At 57.6% G+C, this 19787-nt stretch overlaps 1 protein-coding gene across 3 annotated transcripts in view; it reads right to left on the minus strand.

Annotated features, from left to right (window-relative positions):
• Positions 1–9845: 9845 nt before the first annotated feature.
• The window catches only part of VIPR1 (vasoactive intestinal peptide receptor 1), an 18461-nt gene continuing 8519 nt past the window's right edge, over positions 9846–19787 (minus strand). Inside the window, exons 3-12 of one of the 3 annotated variants that reach the window (XM_015568388.1) lie at positions 19533–19606; positions 18388–18515; positions 17950–18082; positions 15611–15764; positions 15063–15123; positions 14787–14856; positions 14301–14392; positions 12099–12228; positions 11831–11872; positions 9846–11243 (exon numbers count right to left, since the gene is read on the minus strand). In XM_015568388.1, coding sequence (XP_015423874.1) covers positions 11046–11243; positions 11831–11872; positions 12099–12228; positions 14301–14392; positions 14787–14856; positions 15063–15123; positions 15611–15764; positions 17950–18082; positions 18388–18515; positions 19533–19606 — 1082 coding nt within the window. In that variant the 3' untranslated portion in view covers positions 9846–11045. Of the gene's footprint in view, positions 11244–11830; positions 11873–12098; positions 12229–14059; positions 14213–14300; positions 14393–14786; positions 14857–15062; positions 15124–15610; positions 15765–17949; positions 18083–18387; positions 18516–19532; positions 19607–19787 lie in introns of all 3 variants that reach the window. The other 2 variants (XM_006770523.2, XM_006770524.2) reach the window with 2 other exon arrangements.

Raw genomic sequence — 19787 nt, forward strand, 5'->3', positions numbered from 1 at the left:
ATCCTCACTGCCAGAAAGCTGGCTGCACGTGGCTGTAGTTACTCTCACTCCACCGTGGAGTCAGGGCCGGTCCACCACCTGTTTTCCCAGTGGTTAAGGCCACCTGCCCCACCCACCTCACAGGGTGAGGTCTGGGACAAGATGAAATGAAACCTCACAAGTGCCTTCAGGTATCGGCTGCTGCAAGAGCAGGAGCGTCAGTGTTGTGTCCTGTCGAGTGTCCGGGCGGGAATGTGGCTCGGGCTCCCGAGCAGGGTCCCCCTTCCCCTGGGTGCCGTGGGGGAGGCACGGGGACTCTGTTACTTTCCGTGCCCCCGGCGAGCCTGGCCGTGGCCAGGTCCTTTTCCTGAGAGGAGATAGTCGGCACCTTGGGGTGGGATTCCCTCTCGGACTGGAGGCCCCTCTGCCCGTGGCAGGAGGAATGTGAACGCTGTTGACAGGCACTGAGTCAGGGCCCAGCATTTCAAAGATCTTTGAGGGCTGTGAGAAGGGTGTTTGGAGGAGTGCTGAAACGAAAACATTTCATCATTTCTGTCAACCTCACCTTGAGCTCCACTCGTTACCCAGATGCCCTTCTCCAGTTCTCCCCTCCTCTCCACCTCTGCCCCCCACTCCAGCCCCGGCCACAGAGGCTGACACTGGACCCTTTCGTTGTAACTGGTAGGGTGTGTACAGGAGCTTCAGAGAGGGCGCGGGCTGTGTACCCCAAGGAGCTTCAGCACGCTCCTGGGGGCCTGGCCTCGGAGGGAAGCATCGCTTTGGTGGTGAGCACTGCTCAGCATCATAGACGACCACCAGCCAGGCTGGCCATTTGGGGCGCGGGAAGCGGGGTGAGGGATCAGAGCTGGGGGTTCTCTGCTGGAAGACGGCAGCTGCCCCTTGGCATGTGGAGGCTGCGGATTGCACCCCCATCCAGGGCTGCCATTGGTCGTTCCTCAAAGGAGTCGGCTGCTCCTTGTAACTGGAGGACAGGTGGCCCTCAGAGAGCCCGCTGCTGGCTCAGTCAGCACAGGCGAGGCCTGAGGACCCGCAGGGATGGGGGTATTGGCTGCGACCAGACGTGTGCCCCGCTCTGACGGTTCACGTTCCACTGTTACTGCACAGAGTCCTGCCCAGGTGCAGGGGAGCTCCGCCTGCGCCCCGAGTGTTCATAGAGGAGGAGCAGGAGGGAGCAGGGGTGCCCTTGAGGGGTGAGGCTGGGGAAGCGACACCACAGTGGGTGAGTCACTGCCCGCCGGCCCGTGTCCTCATCCTGGAGATGTGATAACCTCAGCCCCTCCCCTGGCGTGCTCTCCTGAGGACAAAGGCGCAGTGGAGGAGGATGCTGGGCGAACCCATCCCTCGTGGGCAGGAGGACGGCTTTGAGTTCACAGAGATTCTGTGCCTGCTTCAGGTGGCACAGCACAGCCCTGTCTTCTGGCCTTTACAAAAAGGGGCATTTTATGGCACTGCCATGTGAATGGCCTCATTCTCCACCCCAGAAAGGTAGCGGCCTCTCTTTCGCCCCCTGGACCTGGCCCCTGCCTTCCAGGCTCAGAGCCCTTGGCACCATGGGTGTGGGGTCCTCCAGGATTCAGGGGGGCGGAAGGGGCAGTCTGCTGGTTGTGGTTGAGACCTGTCCTAGAGACCCAGAGACCAAACCTCAAGGTCTGCCCCCCAACGAGGAGCGCTCTGCTTTCCCCGTGTGGGAGCAGTGATGTCAAATTCTGTTGCTGGGGCAACGTCATTGGCAGGGAACCTGTGGAAACGGGCTTGTCAGTAAAATCTGGGAATGGCCGGATATGGAAACATCTGGCTGTGTGTACCGACGGCGGGGCTGTTGCCCACAAGCGCCTTGTATTTAGGGTAAACTTACCAAATCCATTCTGTCCCTCCAACCTGTGCTTGGTACATATGACCTTCCCTCCCCTTTACGCCTGTGTGGTCCTGGGGTTGCTTCAGAAGTAGTGTTTAATGCGTTATTCACATGACCCCCAGGATTCTGTTTTGTTTAATGGACTTTTCTGTTAAGAGCATAAATGACTGAGGCTGACTGGGCCAGGGCACCCACTTCCCATATTCCTTTTGAATGCTTACTGTTTCCATGTAATCACAAAGACCTATTTTGACCAAATGATGGGTACTTTTAACAAACTTCTGCACAGTAGTGAAGCCTAAACTTGTGTTCATGTACGTGGAGAATGTTGTATGGCATTATATACTGTGTATATGTACATTACACGAGGTGGCTTCAGGCGTGCGGGGAGAATAAACCCAAGGTGCTTATTAACTCGTGTGTCTGTATTTGTGTGGAAGATTCTGAGCTATGGGCCCACTTTCCGGGGCCTGGCACAATGGAGGGGGGTGAGTTGTGAGAAGGAAAATTCAGGTCCTCTTGTCCAGTGGAGTCTAGACAGGTGCAAGGACCCCAAGAGTCTTCAGCACTAATCCCAGACTCTGGCTGCGGAAAGACCTTGGAAACCAGAAAAGCAGTCGCAGTGCTGCCCTGGGGGCTGGGAGCCCTGCCTTCCTGCAGGCTCTGTCCCTGCCTTACAGCCACTTCCCCCGCCCTGGGCTCAGGGCTCCTGTCTGCTCCGAGGGTGATGGTGTGAGTTATCTCCCAAGACCAGCCCCATCCCGAGATGGCCACCAGGAGGCGCAGCTGCCAGCCAGTCTTCAGGACTGGGCCCTTGTGCGGAGGTCCTCCTGGGCAGCTGATAAAATTCCCAGAAAGGAAACAAGGCGCCCACCTCTCCTGCTTGCGCTCCAAGCATGTGGGGAAACGCACGCTCCGAGCTTCCCTCCGCCATCTGTCCTGCACAGAATCTTCAGAGGAGGGCAAAGGCGTCCAAAATAAACATCTGAGTTTTTGAGTTCTGAGGTTCGGAGTTGGCAGAGCCTTTCGATACCATCTGGCGCAACCCCCTTCTCGCTGCGCAGGTTGGGGAAGTTGAGGCCCATCCTAGGGAGCCAGTCCAGGGTAGCCCCGAGCTCCTTCCCCTCAGGTCGGTTCTTGAGGGCCCTCGGAGAGCCAGGGGCCTGCATTGCCCCCGGAGAGCTTGCCCTGGGTGTGCACAGGCTGAGAACCAGGTGCTGTCTCCCACTTGGCAGCACCCACACAGAAAAAGCCATCGTGGCCCACATAGGGTGCCCTTTCTGTGCCAGGAGGGCTGGCTTTTCAGTGGTTAGAGCATCAGCCCACAGACTGAATGATCCCAGGTTCAATTCTGGTCAGGGGCACGTACCTCAGTTGCAAGCTTGATCCCTGGCAATGGTTGGGGCCTGTGCTGGAGGCAACCAATCAGTGTCTCTGTTTGTTCCCTTCCCTTCTACTCTCTCTAAAAATGAATGGAAAAAATATCCTCTGGTGAGGATTAACAAAACAACAACAAGAAAAAGAAGAGATTAGGACACGGATGTGTACAGAGAGAAGACCGTGGGAAAACACAGGGCGAAGAAGGTGGCCGTCTGCAAGCCAAGGAGAGAGGCCTCATGAAAAACCAACCTGCCAACATCTTGGTCTCTGACTTCTAGCCGCCAGGGCTGTGAGAAAATAAATTCCTATTCTTCAATCCACCCAGCCTGTGGTCTTTGTTATGGCAGCTCAGGCTGACTGATACAGCTGCCTACCCAAATGTAGTGTGTATATGCCTTTAGGAAACTTCTCTCTCTCTCTCTCTCTCTCTCTCTCTCCTCTCCACTTCCTCTCTCTAAGCATGTCCTCAGGTGAGGACTGAAAAATAAATACATAAAAATAATGCATTTGAATGATTATCTACACAGGACCAGGAGCATGGGAGTTAGGTCTAGAGATGATGAGGAATTTAAAAAATAATAAAAGAGGGTCAGTGGTCAGTCAGTTCCTGAGGGCCCTGGGAGAGCCAAGGGGCCTGCGTTGCCCCTGGAGAGCTTGCCCTGGGTGTGCCCAGGCCTGCCAACTCCATGAGGCCAAGAAAGCCTGCCTTTGGGGGCTCTACAACCCCCCCTCAACATGCTGCCAGAGTATTGCGCCTTCAGGGCTGCTTCAGCGGTGTCAGGGATGGGAACCGAAGAAGCTGAGGCCAGGGCTATAGTGGTCAGGGAGGGCTTCTGGAAGCCACAGGGCAGGGAGAGCAGGGAGGAGGGGACTCCAGAGGGAGCTGGCCCTGGCCACTGGGGACTCGCTCCTTCCAAGATTCAGGCTATCTGACAAGTAGTTTCCTGGCGGAGACTCTCTCCCACGTGAGGCCACGGGTTGATGGGCTCTCACAGGGATCAGGAGCACAGCTGCAGGGGGACGGAGGTGCCCCGAGGCCAGGCCGCCTTCCCGCTCCAGAAATAACCCGCTCTGGCCCCACAGCCAACTGAGCCTGGGGAAGCAACGCCGAAGGGGGTGGAGTTGGCCGGGGTGAAGGGACTCGGACCACCACTAACCCAAGCCGTGTTCCAGGCACACTCTCTGAGGCCCCGGAGATCCGAGCAGGGGCCAGGGGCAAGGGACACGGGCCAGCTCGGGGATGAACTCGCTCACAGGGCTCCGACCTGAAGGTGCGCAAGCAGAGCCACGCTGCGAGGGACGGCGCCTTGGAACAGGCCGTCCCCACCTCGAGGACACTGTCTCATCCTGGATGCCGGTGCCCTCGGGGCATCTGCCCATCTCCTGGAGTGGCTCCTGTGTGTCCATCCCACGGGCGAGCCCGACGCCAGTCGCAGGAAACAGCCTGTGCCAGCTCCCATTTGAAGAGTAAATATTAGTTTTTTCAAGAGCTGCCTGTTCTGTATCACTTGGCACCGAGGACACTGAGCTGGGGAGGTGGGGGGACCTCTTGGTCCCACCCGCGCCCAGATGGAGTCTGTGGGCCCAGGTCACTGCTGCGATGGAGGGTCCAAGAAACAGGGCTCCCTGTGTCCAGGCAGGCATCCCCTGTCAGTCGCCTGAGCTCTGGAGTCCCTAGGGGAAAGGCGGACACACTGAGGCCCCCAGCCCCTAGTGGCGGGGTGTCCTCATAGGCTGTCCGGGCTGCTGCTGCAGGGGCAGGGGCCTGCACGTTCTGACCTGGCTCTCAAGGTGTCTGAGCCCCAGCTCTGACGCACATGGTTTAAAATCCTGATTGCTCTGGCCAGTGTGGCACAGTTGATTGAGCATCATCCCATGCACCTAAAGGTTGCCGGTTCGATTCCCGGTCAGGGCACATGCAAGAGGCAGCCAATTCTTTTTCTGCTCTCACATAGGTGTTTCTGTCTCCCTCTCCCTTCCTCTCTCTCTAAAAATCAATAAACAGTATTTTTTAAAAAAATAAAATAAAATCACCTGATTATCAGGAAGGGGGTGACCTGACCTGCTCCTGCTCCACTATCCCCCCTTTGGGGAGGCCTCCTGTGACCACCCCCTTAATCTAGCCCGCATCCTGCTTGCTCCTATCGTTTCTCGCGTTTATTACAGGTCAGCTCCGGGAGGCAGGGCCTCTGCCTCGTATCCTCAGAGCCAGGAACTCTGCACACAGTTTAGCGCTCAGGAACTTTTTGGTCGCACGGTGTGATGATGTTAATACTTGGAAAATATTAAACAGTTAGAGGCCTGTTCCCCTAGCCCTTGCAGTTATACTCTGAAGCCACTGCACCACGATGAACCTGGAAGGGTGGGGCGGGGGAGCCTCAGGCACAGGAGGGAGGAGGCAGCTGGGGGCCTGCTGGGACTCAGCGATGCTGGGCCCTCGGGGAGCTGAGCAAGGGAGGCACTCGCCTCGGGGTGCGCAGTTTAAGGAGGTGGCGCAGAACTCAGTCATCGGGATAACTTATATCTTAAAAAATCGAAACAAAGGCAAAAACACACGACTAACGAGATATCAAGGTTTTTACAGAAAGAGACTAAAGAGTCAGCATTGCCAACTCGGTCTGCTCCACGTGGTGTCCACACAGGGCACACCCAGTGACCCTCAGCTGGGACCGTCCACACACTGAAGCCAGGCTCTGGGGTTTTGAGAACTGGGTTCAAGGCCGGGCTCTACCAATGACTGGCTGGTGATCCCAGCAAGTCCCCTTCCTTCTCTCTGGACTCTGGTTACCCGTCCGTCCTGCATGGGGGCTGGGGCACTGCCAGGATGACCCGTCCTGCTCATCGCCATGGCCTGCTGAGGTGACCGTCCCCCTTCCTGGGAGGCTGTCTCCAGGGCCATGGACTCCCGGCTATTAATATCTCAGCCATCCAGGCCCGATCAGGGTGTTTAATGACTGCCAGCTGTGGCTCCGGCCCGCTCCCCCTGGAGAGATAAGAGCAGTTCCTGTTCCCACGTAGAGGGAAGCAGGGTCATTGCTCATTAAAACAGGCTCTGGGTGAGTGGTGGGAAATGGGGGAGGAGAAGGGGGGATGGCACCTAACCACCCTGGGCCGTCACACCAGCTGGAGGTGCCTGGGGACAGACTCCCGGCACCTCTTCCCCACGGGGCTGCCCTGGTCTCCCCGCCCCCTGCCTGGGCCCTGTGGACTTAGGTTCTGATTCCAACAGCCGTGGGGCTTCTCCCCAGGTGTCCCACAGACATTACATTCAGCGTGTCCCAAACCACCAGGTCAACATCTTCCCAAACCCGCCCCCCCTCCCCGCCCCCCTAACTCACCTGGATGATGGACTGGTGACTTCTCTCAGACCTGCCCACCCTCTTCCTCTGGGCCTCACTGAAGAAGCCTGCACTGGGCTCCTGCTGCAAAGAGGCCCCAGCACCTGCTCACCTGGACTCAGGTGTTCCTTGCGCTCATCACACTCCCTTGGGATCCACGGACTCCTACCCAGCTCTCAGAGAAGTCACCTCCCGATGTCACCTCACCTGAGAAGCTGCTTCCAATCCACTTTGATGGCAGACTGGCTGCCCTCCCTGGAGTGGCAGGAACCAGCCACATGTCACCCTTGGCCATCAAGGTGATGGTGGCCTCTCCGCCAGGATGGTGGGAGACTCTTTGCACTTGTCTCCCCAGAGGGTGACCCCCTGAGTTAACTGGCTTTTGCCTACAAGGACTGGGTCAGAGCTTGGTCAAGGGCGGGGAACCCAGCTGGGGTCTGTGTGCCACCGTGGTCAGGGGCCTGGGTCCAAGGGCCAGGCTCTGGTCTCCTGGATCCCTGGCGTCACCAGGCCTGTCGCCTCCCCATCTCCTCCTCTTCTATCTCACTCTGAAATGGAGCTGAGACGAGAGAGGGGCCTGCCCGGGTATCATCTGGCCTCCCAGGTGTTTGGGGACCTAAGCCAACCTTGGGGAAGTCCTTGAGGTGCCCACCAGGTGGCGATAGAGATGAGCTGGTCTGGCTTGATAAGTGCCCTGCAAGGCAGGAGGGGCCCTAGAGCTGGAGGGAAGAGGGGGTGCAGGAGAAATTCTTGGTGTGGTCAGCCCCACTCCACCCCTACCTCATCGGCCACTTGGATGTCCGTCGATGGCCTGTGCCAGCCCAAGACAGAGTTTCAGCTTCTTCGTCCTGAAAGCCACCGCTGGGCTGCTCACCTGCTGCCTCTTCTCAGGGCAGGAGCCCACCTCTGTCCCCCCGTTTTGCCCCATCTTGGATCTCTCTGTGTTTCATTCCCTTTCCACCCTCCTGGCTGGTAACTCAGCTCCTCGCCTCAGGGCTCTCCCCTTACCCCAAAGCCATGACTCACTAACGGGGCATTTTAAGCCCTGGCGGGGCTGGGTTCAGTGGGCCTCCTGGTCTTTACACCCCCTCAGTCAGCTGGTGGGGTTCCTTATCTGGAGGTGGGGTGCTGGTGCTGCCCTTCCCTCTGCAAACACTTGGCTTCTAGGATTTGTTGGCTCCTCCCATTTCTGTCTCCCCTCCTCCCCTCCCCTCTTCTACCAGCCTGGGCCCATCCCTCATTCTCTGACCCCGTTCTCTGCACAGCCTTCATCCTCTGGCTCTCCCTTGGCCCCCAGATGCTTGGAGTGCCCCCCTCCCCAGCTGCTCTCTTCCCCCTGAGCCCAGAGGACAAACCAGGTGGCAGAGGCTCTGACCAGGCTCTGCCTCATTAGCCACCCAAGTCTTGGCCGGAAACAAAGCTAAGCCATCCAGCACCCTCCCCGCTTATGCAGGTGGAGAAACTGAGGCCCAGCATCAGGACTAAAAGACCAGGGCCAGTCTTCTAGACCTTCTAGAGCAGAATGGGGTGGGTGAGGTCTCTGGAGCCAGTGCAGGGAGTCCCCAGGCGGGAGGGGGAGGAAGGAAACCAGAGAGTGTGAGCAACATACCCCAGCTGGGTGAGAGGAGCATGGACATACCGCCTGTTCCCCATCCCTCGTCTCAGTGCCTTGGAGTACAGGGGTGGGGGACAGGGAGGAATGGAGCAAGTCCCAAGTGTCCCAAACGCCTGAGCCCAGCTCTCCCCACCTGACCCGCACCTTATTGGTGGTCACCATGGTTGGCCTAGGCAGGGGGAGGGGAGAGAGGGTGCTGAGAACTCTCTCCAGCATGCCAGGCACTCAAGCTGGGTGCTGCCTCCTTCTCTGCCCTACAGCTGCCATGCACAGGGCAGGCACGGAGCGCAGATCTAGACAGAGAGGGTTTGCTACTCCTGGACATGCTGGACCACGGACCAAAGGGTATTTGCCTGGGGCTGCCTTGCTCTAAGCTTACAGGCACTCTCCCTGGCCTGACCGCTCCTGACTGGGGCCTCCGGGCCGCTGGGTGCTGGGCTGGTCCGTCCTTGATGAGTCCTGGGATGGCACTGAGCAGCCTAGGGCTTGGAAGGAGCCCTGCAGGCAGATCTAAGCCTTTGCCAGCCCTTTCTGGCCTTTCTTTTCTTTCTTTTTTTATTTTTACCAACTTGGCATCCCTCTCCTGCTCCTGCAGCAAGACACCTCCTTGTAAGCTTGTAGAAAGTGGAGGCCAAGGAGGTCAACTCAGGCAATGGCTTTGGAGACACCGCTTGCTGACTGACATCATCCACCTCACCCCACTGCCTCGGTCTACCAGTGGTTCTCCACCTTCCTGATGCCGCGACCCTTCAATACAGTTCCTCATGTTGTGGTGACCCCCAATGTCATTGTTACAAATTGAACATAATTAAAGCATAGTGATTCATCACAAAAATATGTAATTATATATGTGTTTTCCGAGGGTCTTAGGCGACCCCTGTGAAAGGGTTGTGACCCACAGGTTGAGAACCGCCGGAACCTTTCTGTTAGTGGTATTGCCTCTGCTCACTCACTTTTTTGGGTTACTCCTCACCTGAGGATATTTTACCACTGATTTTTAGAGAGTGGAAGGGAGGGGGAGGGACACACTGAGAGAAACATAATGACTGGTTGCCTCCCACACACACCCGACCAGGGCTGGGGATCGAGCCTGCACTGGGGGTACGTGCCCTTGACCGGAATCGAACCTGTACCTCTTCAGTTTGTGGGCCGATGTGCCATCCATTGAGCCAGACCAGCTAGGGCTCACTCACTTGTTTTGGTGACATTTGTTTGGTCCTCTATCTTCCTCCTCTTGGCTGAATAATGGCAATAGCAACCCGGCCATCTCATACCCCATGGACCCCTTGTCTGCAGGAATGGATGCGGCCTGGGAAATGCTCATACCGAACCATTTCCAGGGCTGCGGGTAGCTCTGTTAGCTGTTTTGTATTGATCCAATAGAACTGTCTCTTTGGGGCTGGATTTGGGGGTGAGAGGACACAGTGAAGACCTGGTATAACTTCTTCACACTCAGAAGAGAGAATTACCTCTCTGTGAAATGTCAGTCCAAGACTGTTAGAACTGTGTGCTTCTCTCATGGCAGGCATTGCTGCCCAAAGTCAGAGGGGTGGTAGCTTCTGGCTTCGGTGTACCCCTCCTCCCAATGGGGAGAGATGGCAGCAAGTTGGAAGCCAGTCCCCATTTTAGGTCACACAGGAACATCGACCACCAGGGAAACCAAGCCAATCCAACACAACATTTATTATTGCACACATGAGGGTCTTCCGGCTGTGGTGTGGGCAGGAAGCCATGGGACCACAGAGGCGCGGAGCAGACACACGATGCCATGACCACCAGGCTGTTGTGTAGACGACACATGGGCCAGAGGACTCCTCAGCCACAGCCACACGCCAGGGAGGGTCAGGTGGGAGGGGGTTGCGGTTACAGGGATGGTGGCAATAACGACGAGGGGTGAAACAAATAACAAGAGGATCCAGCATGTTATAAGATATAAAAGGCAGCAGTAAGAAGCCTGTGCTTTCCCTTTCCTGTCAGCCAGATCTGAGTTCAAATCCCGCTGCATGACAAGGCCAGGTACCTGCTCTGTGAGGCTCCGCTTCCTGATCTGTGAAACAGGGACAGTCATTCCCACCTCGCTGGGTTGATGTGAGGACTGAGGGACCCAGGAGTGCACATCTCTGAGTCTAGTTCTCACAGCTGGCTCGTAGGTAGGCAGCTGAGGGCAGCTCCCACAACCCATAGGGATGGGTACGGTTGGTGGCAGCCCCTCGAATTGTTGCCATCATCCTGGGACCACCCCCTTCAGCAGGCTCTGAAGACAGCTGTGTCCCCAAATCAGAACTCCGGCTCACAACTGCATCCCTTACCTCCAGGACTTGGCAACTAAGAGGGCACTGGGGGAGGGGACCGCATCCTCAGAGAGATGCCTGAATGGTGATGCTTAACCCAAAGGAAGCTGACAGCAAGCTTGGAACTTCAGGCACTGATGAGGTGGTGGTGTCGGGGGACCTTTGGGGATGGGGAGCGCAAGGCCTTTGTCAACCATGTTCCCACTGTATTGTCTGGCCTGGGTGGTGCCTTCCTCGACTGGTCACGAGGGGGGGCGGAGTCACTTGAGTATGCAAATTTCCTTCCACTGATTGGGAGAGAGCCTTTGGGGGAGGAGTCTGATGACTGAGCTCCACCCCACACCTTCCAGGGTGCACCTCTCGGGGCTCCGGCTTGTTTAGAAGCACCTCCCTCTCCCCAGGCCGGCGCCAGGGCTTCTGGATAGTGACCTGGGGGCCAGGACGGCCTCCGAGCCCAGGGCTGGGGCTACTCGCCCCGGTAGGCCTCTGTCCCCAGTGTCGCCCGGGAGGGCGGGTGGGTGGGTGCGGGCAGGTGGAGCCCCCCTGCGCCCCTGGGTGCCTGGCGGTCAGACCACGGAGTCCTCGGCCTGGAAGCTGGAGGAGCGGCGCGCGCCCGGGCTGACGCGGGTCAGCAAGGAGACCTGTGTGCTGCAGGTCACCCCGTTGCTGCTGCTGCCTCCGGGTGGGTGCTGGTATTTGGGGCCCAGGCCCAAGACGCCCTGTAGGTCCCAGCGCCGCCACTTCCGCCGCAGCTCTGCCTGCACCTGGGAGAAGGGAGGGTGGTCACACCCACAAAGCCTCCTGGGGAGTCTAAATTGAGAGACCCCGATGCTCCCTTTGGGGATACAGAGTTGGGACGCTGGGGGCCAAGGTCAAATCAAGGCCTTGGAGGAGGGGAGGAGGGAGGCAGAGAGGATCAGAGAATGCAGTCCGTGGATGGAGAGGGATGCTGCCTGGGGTGGCTGTATCCCCATCCCCATCCCTGCCCTCCAGACCACTTGAGCTCATCCAAACGGACTTCTGCGCTCTGTAACCAGGGCTTCCCTGTAACGCAGCCTTCACTTGCTGCCCCCCACCCTCCCCTCTCACTCTGCGCACAGCCCCTGAACAGGCACTTGTCAAACTCTGCGTTTACTGAAAATGCAGACCCGAAGCCAGCAGGTCTGGAGTGGGACCAGCAATCAGCATTCTTAACTAGGTCTTCGATGCCGCCATTGAGTTACTAGTCTGAGGACCACACTCGGAGTAGCGAGGTTTAACCTGTCCGTCCTCGCTCTGCTCCTATCCCACCAGCGTTTCTGGACCCTGGGCCCCAAGGTCTGGGTGGGGAGGGGGGGGCAGGGGGGCTCACCTCGCCATTGAGGAAGCAGTAGAGGACAGCCACCAGGAAACCCTGGGAGAAAGGCAACAGGGAGGTGAGTTGGGCAGACCACAGGGGCCCCTAGCCCTGCCCAGCCCCCGTGTTCTCCTGGTTAAGCAGAAGGCTAAGTACACAGCAGGTGCTTCATCAATACTTATTACAGTGAAAAGACTGGAATCCAGTGGCAAGGGGTGGAGGCTCTAGGTTGAATTCCCTTCCAGCCCAGAGGAGAAGGCAGCTGTAAGTCAACAATTCATACCTGGAAAGACCCCACGACGAGATCAAAGATCATTTTCACTTCAGCGTTGAAGTTGTCGGGGAAGAAGGCGAACACGGTATAGTGTATCCCAAACAGGGGGATCAGCAGCAGGGTGGACTTGGCCAGCCTCCTGGGGGCAGGGAGGGGCAGGCAGTGAGTCGGGGTGTCCATACATGTGGGCACGACAGGCCTCCCCAAGAAGATGGGGACAGCAACCAGGGTGTGCGAGGAAGAACTCTGGCCCCCTGACTGTGATGTCCGCCTCTGATCCTGGTCCTGGTCCATATCTGAGGTGTCTGTGCCCTCAGGCCCCAGCCCTCCCAGTCTGGAGGGAAGCATGAGGGAGGGAGAAACCCCTCTATCCTCCTCCTTCTGGAAGAGTGAGAAGGAGGGCCAGTGCTGAACCCCGAGGACGAGGCATGACGGTGGGATTCCAGCCTCTGTGGCAGCCACCGGGGAGAGAACCCGACTCCCTCTCCTGGCCTCAGTTTCCCCCAATCTGTACAGTGGGGTAAGTGTACGCTCCACATGGTCAAATTATAGACAGCGGACCCACTGTAGACTGAGAAGTGCTTTGGGTGCTGTGAAGTGCAATGGCTCCATGAGACCAGTTCTCTCCTGGGAGAGGTCTGAGTGGTGGAGGGGTCTCTGTGTTTCTCTCTCCTGCCTTGGCGGTCAGCCCAGGGGAGCCTAGTCCCCGGCCTGAGGCCCCACAGCAAACCGGGGGCAGGGAAACTGGCCTTGCTTCTCCCATTCCTTCCTGGACCTGGTTCCCAGCCAGGCCGAGATCCCGGGCACTGCCCACCCCTCCGTGGCCCGCTGAGGCTGGCAGATGGAAGCTCTCTTTAGAGTGAAGGCTTATGAGGAGGTGGAGAGTGGGAGCTGACAGCCCTGCTCGGGGAGCTCCATCTCCTATCCGTCTCCCGCCCCGCTGCCTGCCGACAGCTGTTCGGTTTCCATCTCACCCACGTGGACCTGGCAATGACCAGCTCTCTTTGCCTCGGATTCAAGCCCTTTTGAGTAGTTGAATGTTGGGAAAAACAAGGCCCACAGACAAAAGTAGAGAGTGAGCGTGGGCAGGCCTGAGGTCCTACCCCTTGGCAGACGGCCGCCCCCTGCAGGGCCTTCCCTTCAACAACTGGGAGAGGCTCCGCCCCCACACCCAGCAGGAGAGAAAGCGGGCACCCTGTGGAATGCCTATCTCAGTCTCATCCGTGAGATCACAGGAGTCCAGAATAGAATCCTCACTCCAGCAGCTCAGGACGTTCTAGCCGGGAACCTTAAAACCACAGCACAGGCTCCCCCAAAGAGAAGCCAGGCCAAGAACATTCTAGAATCCCAGGACTAGAAGGCCCTTGCAGAACGCCCAGGCTTGTGTCTAGTCTGTGCAGCGGTGATAATCTCCTGCTCCCATCTGTGGGCATGTAGATGCCTACTCACCTGCCCACAGACACCCTTTTCTGGTTTCTTTTGTTCTGTCTTCAAGGCCATTGTTCTCACGAGAGCCTGCCCGTTTCTCCAGTCCTTCCCGGCACAGGGGGCAGCCCTCACACCCTGCTAAGCCTCCAGGAGCATGACCGCTGTCCCATGGACACCGTGCCCTCCCCCTGCCACGGGGCACACTCCCAAACCTTCGAGAGGAGGGAGTGTGTGTCGGTATCCTCACTTGTAAAACAGGAGCAGTTTATAGGGGGCAGTGGGTGAAATGAGGTGATGAATGGAACCCCCTGGCACATGCCTGGCATGCGAACTGCAGATGTTGTTATTATTACTGGCAAGTCCTGAGTCCTGAATATGGCTGTGTTGTTGGTAGATTGGAGGCTCCCCAGGGCATTCACTAACTGCATTGATTGGCCCCTTTTCTCTGCCAGGCACATGCCAGGGACTGAGCACTCAGTGTGGACAAGACACAGGTTATCTACTGTCTTCTCCAGCACCCTGGTGAGGCAGCAGATTCGTACCTGGGTCCGATCACCTGCCAGGGAAGGTGACTGCAGGAGAAGCAGATGTGGGACTCATGAGCCTGGACCGGTGGGGCTGGGGTAGAGGACACTTGTGGACTGAGCCAGGCCTTGGGGTAGAGGTGGGCAAGAGCAACGTGGCTTTTGGTGACTCTGGAGGGGGACATACAGGAGACACGGGATGCTTTGAGGACCGGGCATGGGGATCCTGGGAGAGCCAGGGCACTGGCGGCACACTCACGAGTACGGGCTTTTGTCACTCTTCCCGACATTTGGGGTCTGCAGTTTCTGAACCAGGATTCGGATGATGCGAATAAATAGGATGAAGTTCACCTGGTGGTGGTAGGCCAAGGATGGGTAGTCAGAGAGAGAGGATTGTCCAGCTCCTGGGTAGATGGCCCATCTCATCCCTAGAGCCCTGCTGCCCTTCCGTCTTACCTGTCCCCTAGCTCTCCCCTCATTGGGGCAAGTCATCTGGGAACTCTACTTCCCATCCCTAAAGCCTGGGCCTCCCAATCCTTCTTCTCTACTCTAGAGGAAAAATCCATCCCTAAGGCCTTGCGGGGGCGGGAGGGGGGAGGAAGGGCGGCAACACTGCGTTAGGCATTGGGAAGCCTATGTTTCAGTTCTGACCTAGACTTGGAATTTCCTGGGTGACCTGAAGCAAGTTGACTACCCAACCTGGGCCTCCGTTTCCCCATCTCTGAGTGGTGGGAGGAGGTCTTACCAAGATGGAGGTGAGGACGGGGGCCTTTAGGATCCACCACAGTCGTGAGGTGCCGATGGTGTCCCAGCATCTGGGCAGGGGATGGTAGGGGAGAATGAGAGAGGATGTCCTCAGCCAGAGAGACGGTCAGCAGTTCTCCCCGTTGTCCCCAGCTCTGCCCCTGGTCCCTTCAGAGGCATGGACCCAGAGTCTGTCGCTCCCAAGCCCCCCTCATCCCACCCAGGGATGTGCCCCAAGGGATGGCGGCCAGGAGGAGGGGGTAGGGTGACAGCTCACCCATAATCCTCAAAATAGATCTTGGTGATGGTCCACACCATGGTGAATGTGCTGGGCACCCCTGCCAGGGCCGAAGGAGAGAGAGGAGAGGGCATGGGAGTCAGGGAGAGAGGGCATGAGGGAGAGATTACGGAGGAAGGACCAGAGAGAGGGAGGGAGAGAGAACGGGGGGGTTACTAGGGCTGCGCCGTATGGTTGCATTGGTTGCTCACTGTGCTCCATTGAGGATTGAAACTGTGTGTCTGAGGGGCTGTGCCCACCTACAGGGTGAGTCTTTTTTAGCCCTGTGTTTCAAGGCTGAAGGGGTGGTGGAAAGATGTTCCTAGAACCTGTCTGTCCCACAGCCCAGCCCTGGCACAGCCTCAGGGCACCTGCCCTGGGTCACACATTTAGGTGACTTTTATCAACCCTTGGCTAGAGACTTGCAGGCAGGACCTACAGTCCAGCAAGACCTAGGACTGCAGGCTGGATCAGCACCTGCCCCTTCGTAAGCTCCCCAAGCCTCATCCCCTATGTCCCCAGCCTGGTCGCCCTCCCCAGAACCATACCCCAGCCGATGAGCATGTACCCCCAGAAGTACTTCCGCTCGGAGAAGAAGGAGACTACAAGCAGGGTGTGCAGGTACAGGCCCTCCACCAGCAGCCAGAAGAAGTTGCTCATGACACAGTATTGGAATAAGACCACGGCGGCCTTACAGCCCACCTGCAGGGAAGGAGCAGAAGAGGGGTCTCACTGGGGCTAGTGGTGGCCCCCATCGGCCCACAGCTCTGTCTGGGTTGACACAGTTGCTGTACAGCCGACTTAATCTCTGTTTTTATCCCCTTAAAAATATACTCAGTGGTTTTCCAATTATCCTTGATGTGAGATCATCTGATGCTTTGGAATAAACTTGTGGTTTTAATTATCCTAGGAATTTATCATCTTATCTATTTATCTACCCACCACCTACCCATCCAACCATGCATCTTCCTACCTATCCATTTATCTACTTATTCACCCACTAGACATCCATTACCAACTCACCCATCTATGTATCCATCTACCATCCATGCAGTCACCCACCATCTATTCATCTTTCCATCTATCAATCCATCCACACACTCACCTATCTATCCATTCATCTACCTACTCACCTACTAGCCATCTACTACCAACCCGATACCTACCCATCTATCTATTCACTCATCTATCTCCCTGTCCATCAACCTGCTCATACATCCATCCACCTATCTACCCACCTACCCCTCTAACATCATCTATCCTTTCTTTTTCTTACTTTATCCACCTATCCTTTCACCTACTCAGTCATCCACACACCTATTTACTCAGCCATCCATCTACTTACTCATCCACTTAAACATCCCTCCCCCATTCATCTTATTCCAATAAGGATTGAAGGTGGAAGAGGTGTGAGGGCAATTCTTGCTCCCATTTGCAAGAATCCATTGAATGTGTGGAGATGTGAGCTCTGGGCTGTGGAGTAGGCCCAGCTATGAGTGTTGAGGAGAGATGGGGACTGAAAAGAGAGAAGTGGAGGGGAGAGGAGAAATGAGGAAAAATGGAGAAGAGAGGGATGGCTATTCCTCCTGGGGGCCAGAGGAGCTGGTTAGGAATGGGTTCCCCAGGAGGTGAGGACAATGGAGGAGTTACAGGTCACTCCTGAGGAGGGCAAGCAGGGGCTCTGGGTTGATTAGAAGGTCTCCTGTGCTCTCCTAGAAGCAGTCTCCCATTTCAGATCAAGCCCAGCCACCTGTGCGCCAGAGCTTAAAGCCACCTCCTCCTGGAAGCCCTCTAGCATCTATTCCTCCCAGTACCTGGAACGCAGGTTCCCACTCCTTCCTGTGCCCTTGGCTTTGAAACATCCTCAGAGAACAGCCTACCTTCCGTTGTACACTTGCCTACCTTCCGTTGTACACTTGCCTACCTTCCGTTGTACACTTGCTTTACGAGAATAACAGCTCTTTAACAGGACCATTGATGTGCGTTTGTCTAGCCTTCGAAAAGCTTCACGGAGCTGCTCATGAGTCGGGCAGCCAGGCTCCACAATTACCCTTCACCAGTGAGCTGGCGGCTGCAGGTGGCTCCCCAGGCTCTGCACTGACACTGCATGTCTGGGTCCTCTGAGGAGCTCTGGGAATGGCCAGGGGGGCTCCCCTGGGCTTTTCCTTCCCCTTGTCGAGAGGCCTGAGGTTCCACGGGCACAGATGAACTCTGGGGAGAAGGTACTGCTCTCCCCTGAAACCATGCACGGTGTCTGCCATCACTCATGGAGCTGGGGCAGGGGTGGGAGCCGGGGCTGGTCTCCAGCTCTCTGTCCCAGCTCGGGGACACTCCTGAGCTGGAGATGGACCCCTGCAGATGGACCCCTCAGTGACAGCGATGCATTCTTAGACGCTGTTAATTTCTCTTCTCGAGGAAGCCCCCGGACTTACTGATGGCGGGGAGCACAGGAGAGGGGGGCTGTGTGTGTCTGGACTGGCTCCACGTGGCAAGGGGGCGTAGGAAGGGTGGCGTGGTGAGCAGAGCCCGGGTTTGCCGATGGCAGAGGGTAGAGCTGGAAGCAAGCTTGGAAGTCCTTGTACAGATGGGGGAACTGAGGCAGGGAGTTTCCTAAAGTCACATGGGGAGTTAGGACAGATGTGAGACGGCGGCTGTGGGCTCTGGCCATGAAGTTTATTTCCCATCAAGGAGAGACGTTTCTCATTGGTAGGGGCAGGTCTTCGAAACCCCAGATGGCTGGGCACCATCTCCCACTGTGGGGAGAGGAGTGGGATTCAACAAGCTGCCAGGGGGTTGGCCATCCATGGAGAGAAAAAGAGGAGAAAGGGGAGAGAGAGAGAGGGAGAGAGAGAAGGGGGAAGAGACAGGGCGGTGGCCAGGTCCTCACCCAGGACTCGGAGCAGTCTTCTGATGGGTTGCTGTTGAAGAGGATCAGGTCCTTGATGAAGACGGAGGCTGCCCTCAGGATGAAGGACATGAAGAGGTGCATGTGGATGTAGTTCCGTGTGCAGTGGAGCTTCCTGTGTGACATGGGCAGAGCTGGGAGGCCGAAGGGGCCTCGGACCCCCACCCAACACTGTCAGTGCTCTGAGCAAGGGTACGGAGGAAGGAACATGGCCCAAGTGCTGGTCCTGCCCCAAACGGGGGCCCTGTCCCAGGTATCCCTTCCCTGACTGACCGACCGACTGAGTGCAGCCAGGCCTCCAAGTGCCTCAGCCTCCAGGTGTCTCAGTCCAGAGCAGAGGCCCTGCCCTCTGGTCCCCTATCCCCAGGTGCAAAGCCATCCTGTGGGGACCAGGCTAGGACAGAGGAGGCTGGACCTTACCTGAACAGGCTCAAGATGGCCATGGCGACCAGAAGGGAGGTGAGGGACAGGCCGTAGCCGATGGTGTAGCCGGTCTTCACGGACATGTAGAACCTATTCTGTTGCTGGTAGAGGGAGGTGGTGAGGATCTTCGGTGGGGATGGGGTGAACGCACCTAGGGGTACTGGCAGGGGTGGGGCGCCCTACACACCCTGCCTGCCCATCCCTGCCTTGGCAGAGGAGGCTGAAGCCCAGGGCTCCCAAGGGCAGCTGAGCTGCCCCCTTCAGAACCCAGACCCATGACATCCCAGTCTGCACAGCGGAGACCGGACTGCTTCCTAGGGTGGGGGTTGACTGTAATTGCCCTCTGCTCCTTCATGGGAAATGTCAGGGCAGGAGAGAGAGAAAACCTCACATGTTCCATCTGTCCCTGTATTCTTCAGTCATGGTCTGGCACCCCCTCTGTGCCAACTCTGGTCTTGCCAGCCTCGGAACCAAGACTGCTTGCTCTTCAGAACCCCCCCACCTCCAGGACTTCCCTCTGTGTGGGGAGGGAGGCACGCCGGGCATGGAGAAGGCCATGAAGACACTGGGGGTGATTTCGCATTTGGGGCTCTATCTGAGAAGGGTGTCTGGGGGCGGGACAGATGTCATCACAGACATACAGACACACACGGGTTCACACACCAAAGCAGCGAGGGCTGCTAGCTGAGGACTCCAGTTCCACCCCAGCTCCCCATCAGTGTCCCTGCCTGGCCCCTGACAGTGACCACGTATGCTTCCCCGGCTCTGGGGCAGATCCCTGTCCTGGGACTGAGGGGTGGTCCTGTCCCTGTCCCTCCAGTATCTGCTCCTTGTTTTCCTTCCCCATGTGACAGGGAGGATAGGATCTCCCTCCCTTGTCATGTCCAGGGCTGGAGCGAGGTCCCACCAGGCAATGGGTGGCCTGGCCGGGGGGTGTGGCTTCAGCTTTTGCTGCTCTGAGTCATCCTCATGAAAGCACCCTCATCAGGGGAAGCCAGGGGACAAGCCCCTGGAAAGGCAGGCCTGGCGAGGGAGGGGGCGCCTGGCGAGGGCAGAGCCCAGGAGGTCTGGCTCCCACACAGGCCGCAACCTCCACCCCTCGGTGGGAGAGAGTGGAAGGAGCGGGGGTGGGGGACTGTGACACAGGCAATGGGGTAGGGGCTAGGCTCCAGTTCTGTCCAGCCCTCGTCTGTACATCTGCGGCTCACGTTGTGGCCTTGGAGGAGGAGAGAGGTTGAGGCCAGGGGAGGGGCAGGCCCGTGGAGTAGGCGTGAGGCCTGGCAGTCTCTGCCCTCAGCCCTACTCCCATGAACCTCTGCTGTGTCAGACTCCCATCTAGACCCCAGGGCATCATGGGGGAACCTGGGGCAGGGAGAAGCCCCCCCCACCTCTCCGCA

This window comes from Myotis davidii, unplaced genomic scaffold (assembly GCF_000327345.1).
Source record: "Myotis davidii unplaced genomic scaffold, ASM32734v1 scaffold663, whole genome shotgun sequence".
NCBI classification, from domain to species: Eukaryota; Metazoa; Chordata; class Mammalia; order Chiroptera; family Vespertilionidae; genus Myotis; species Myotis davidii.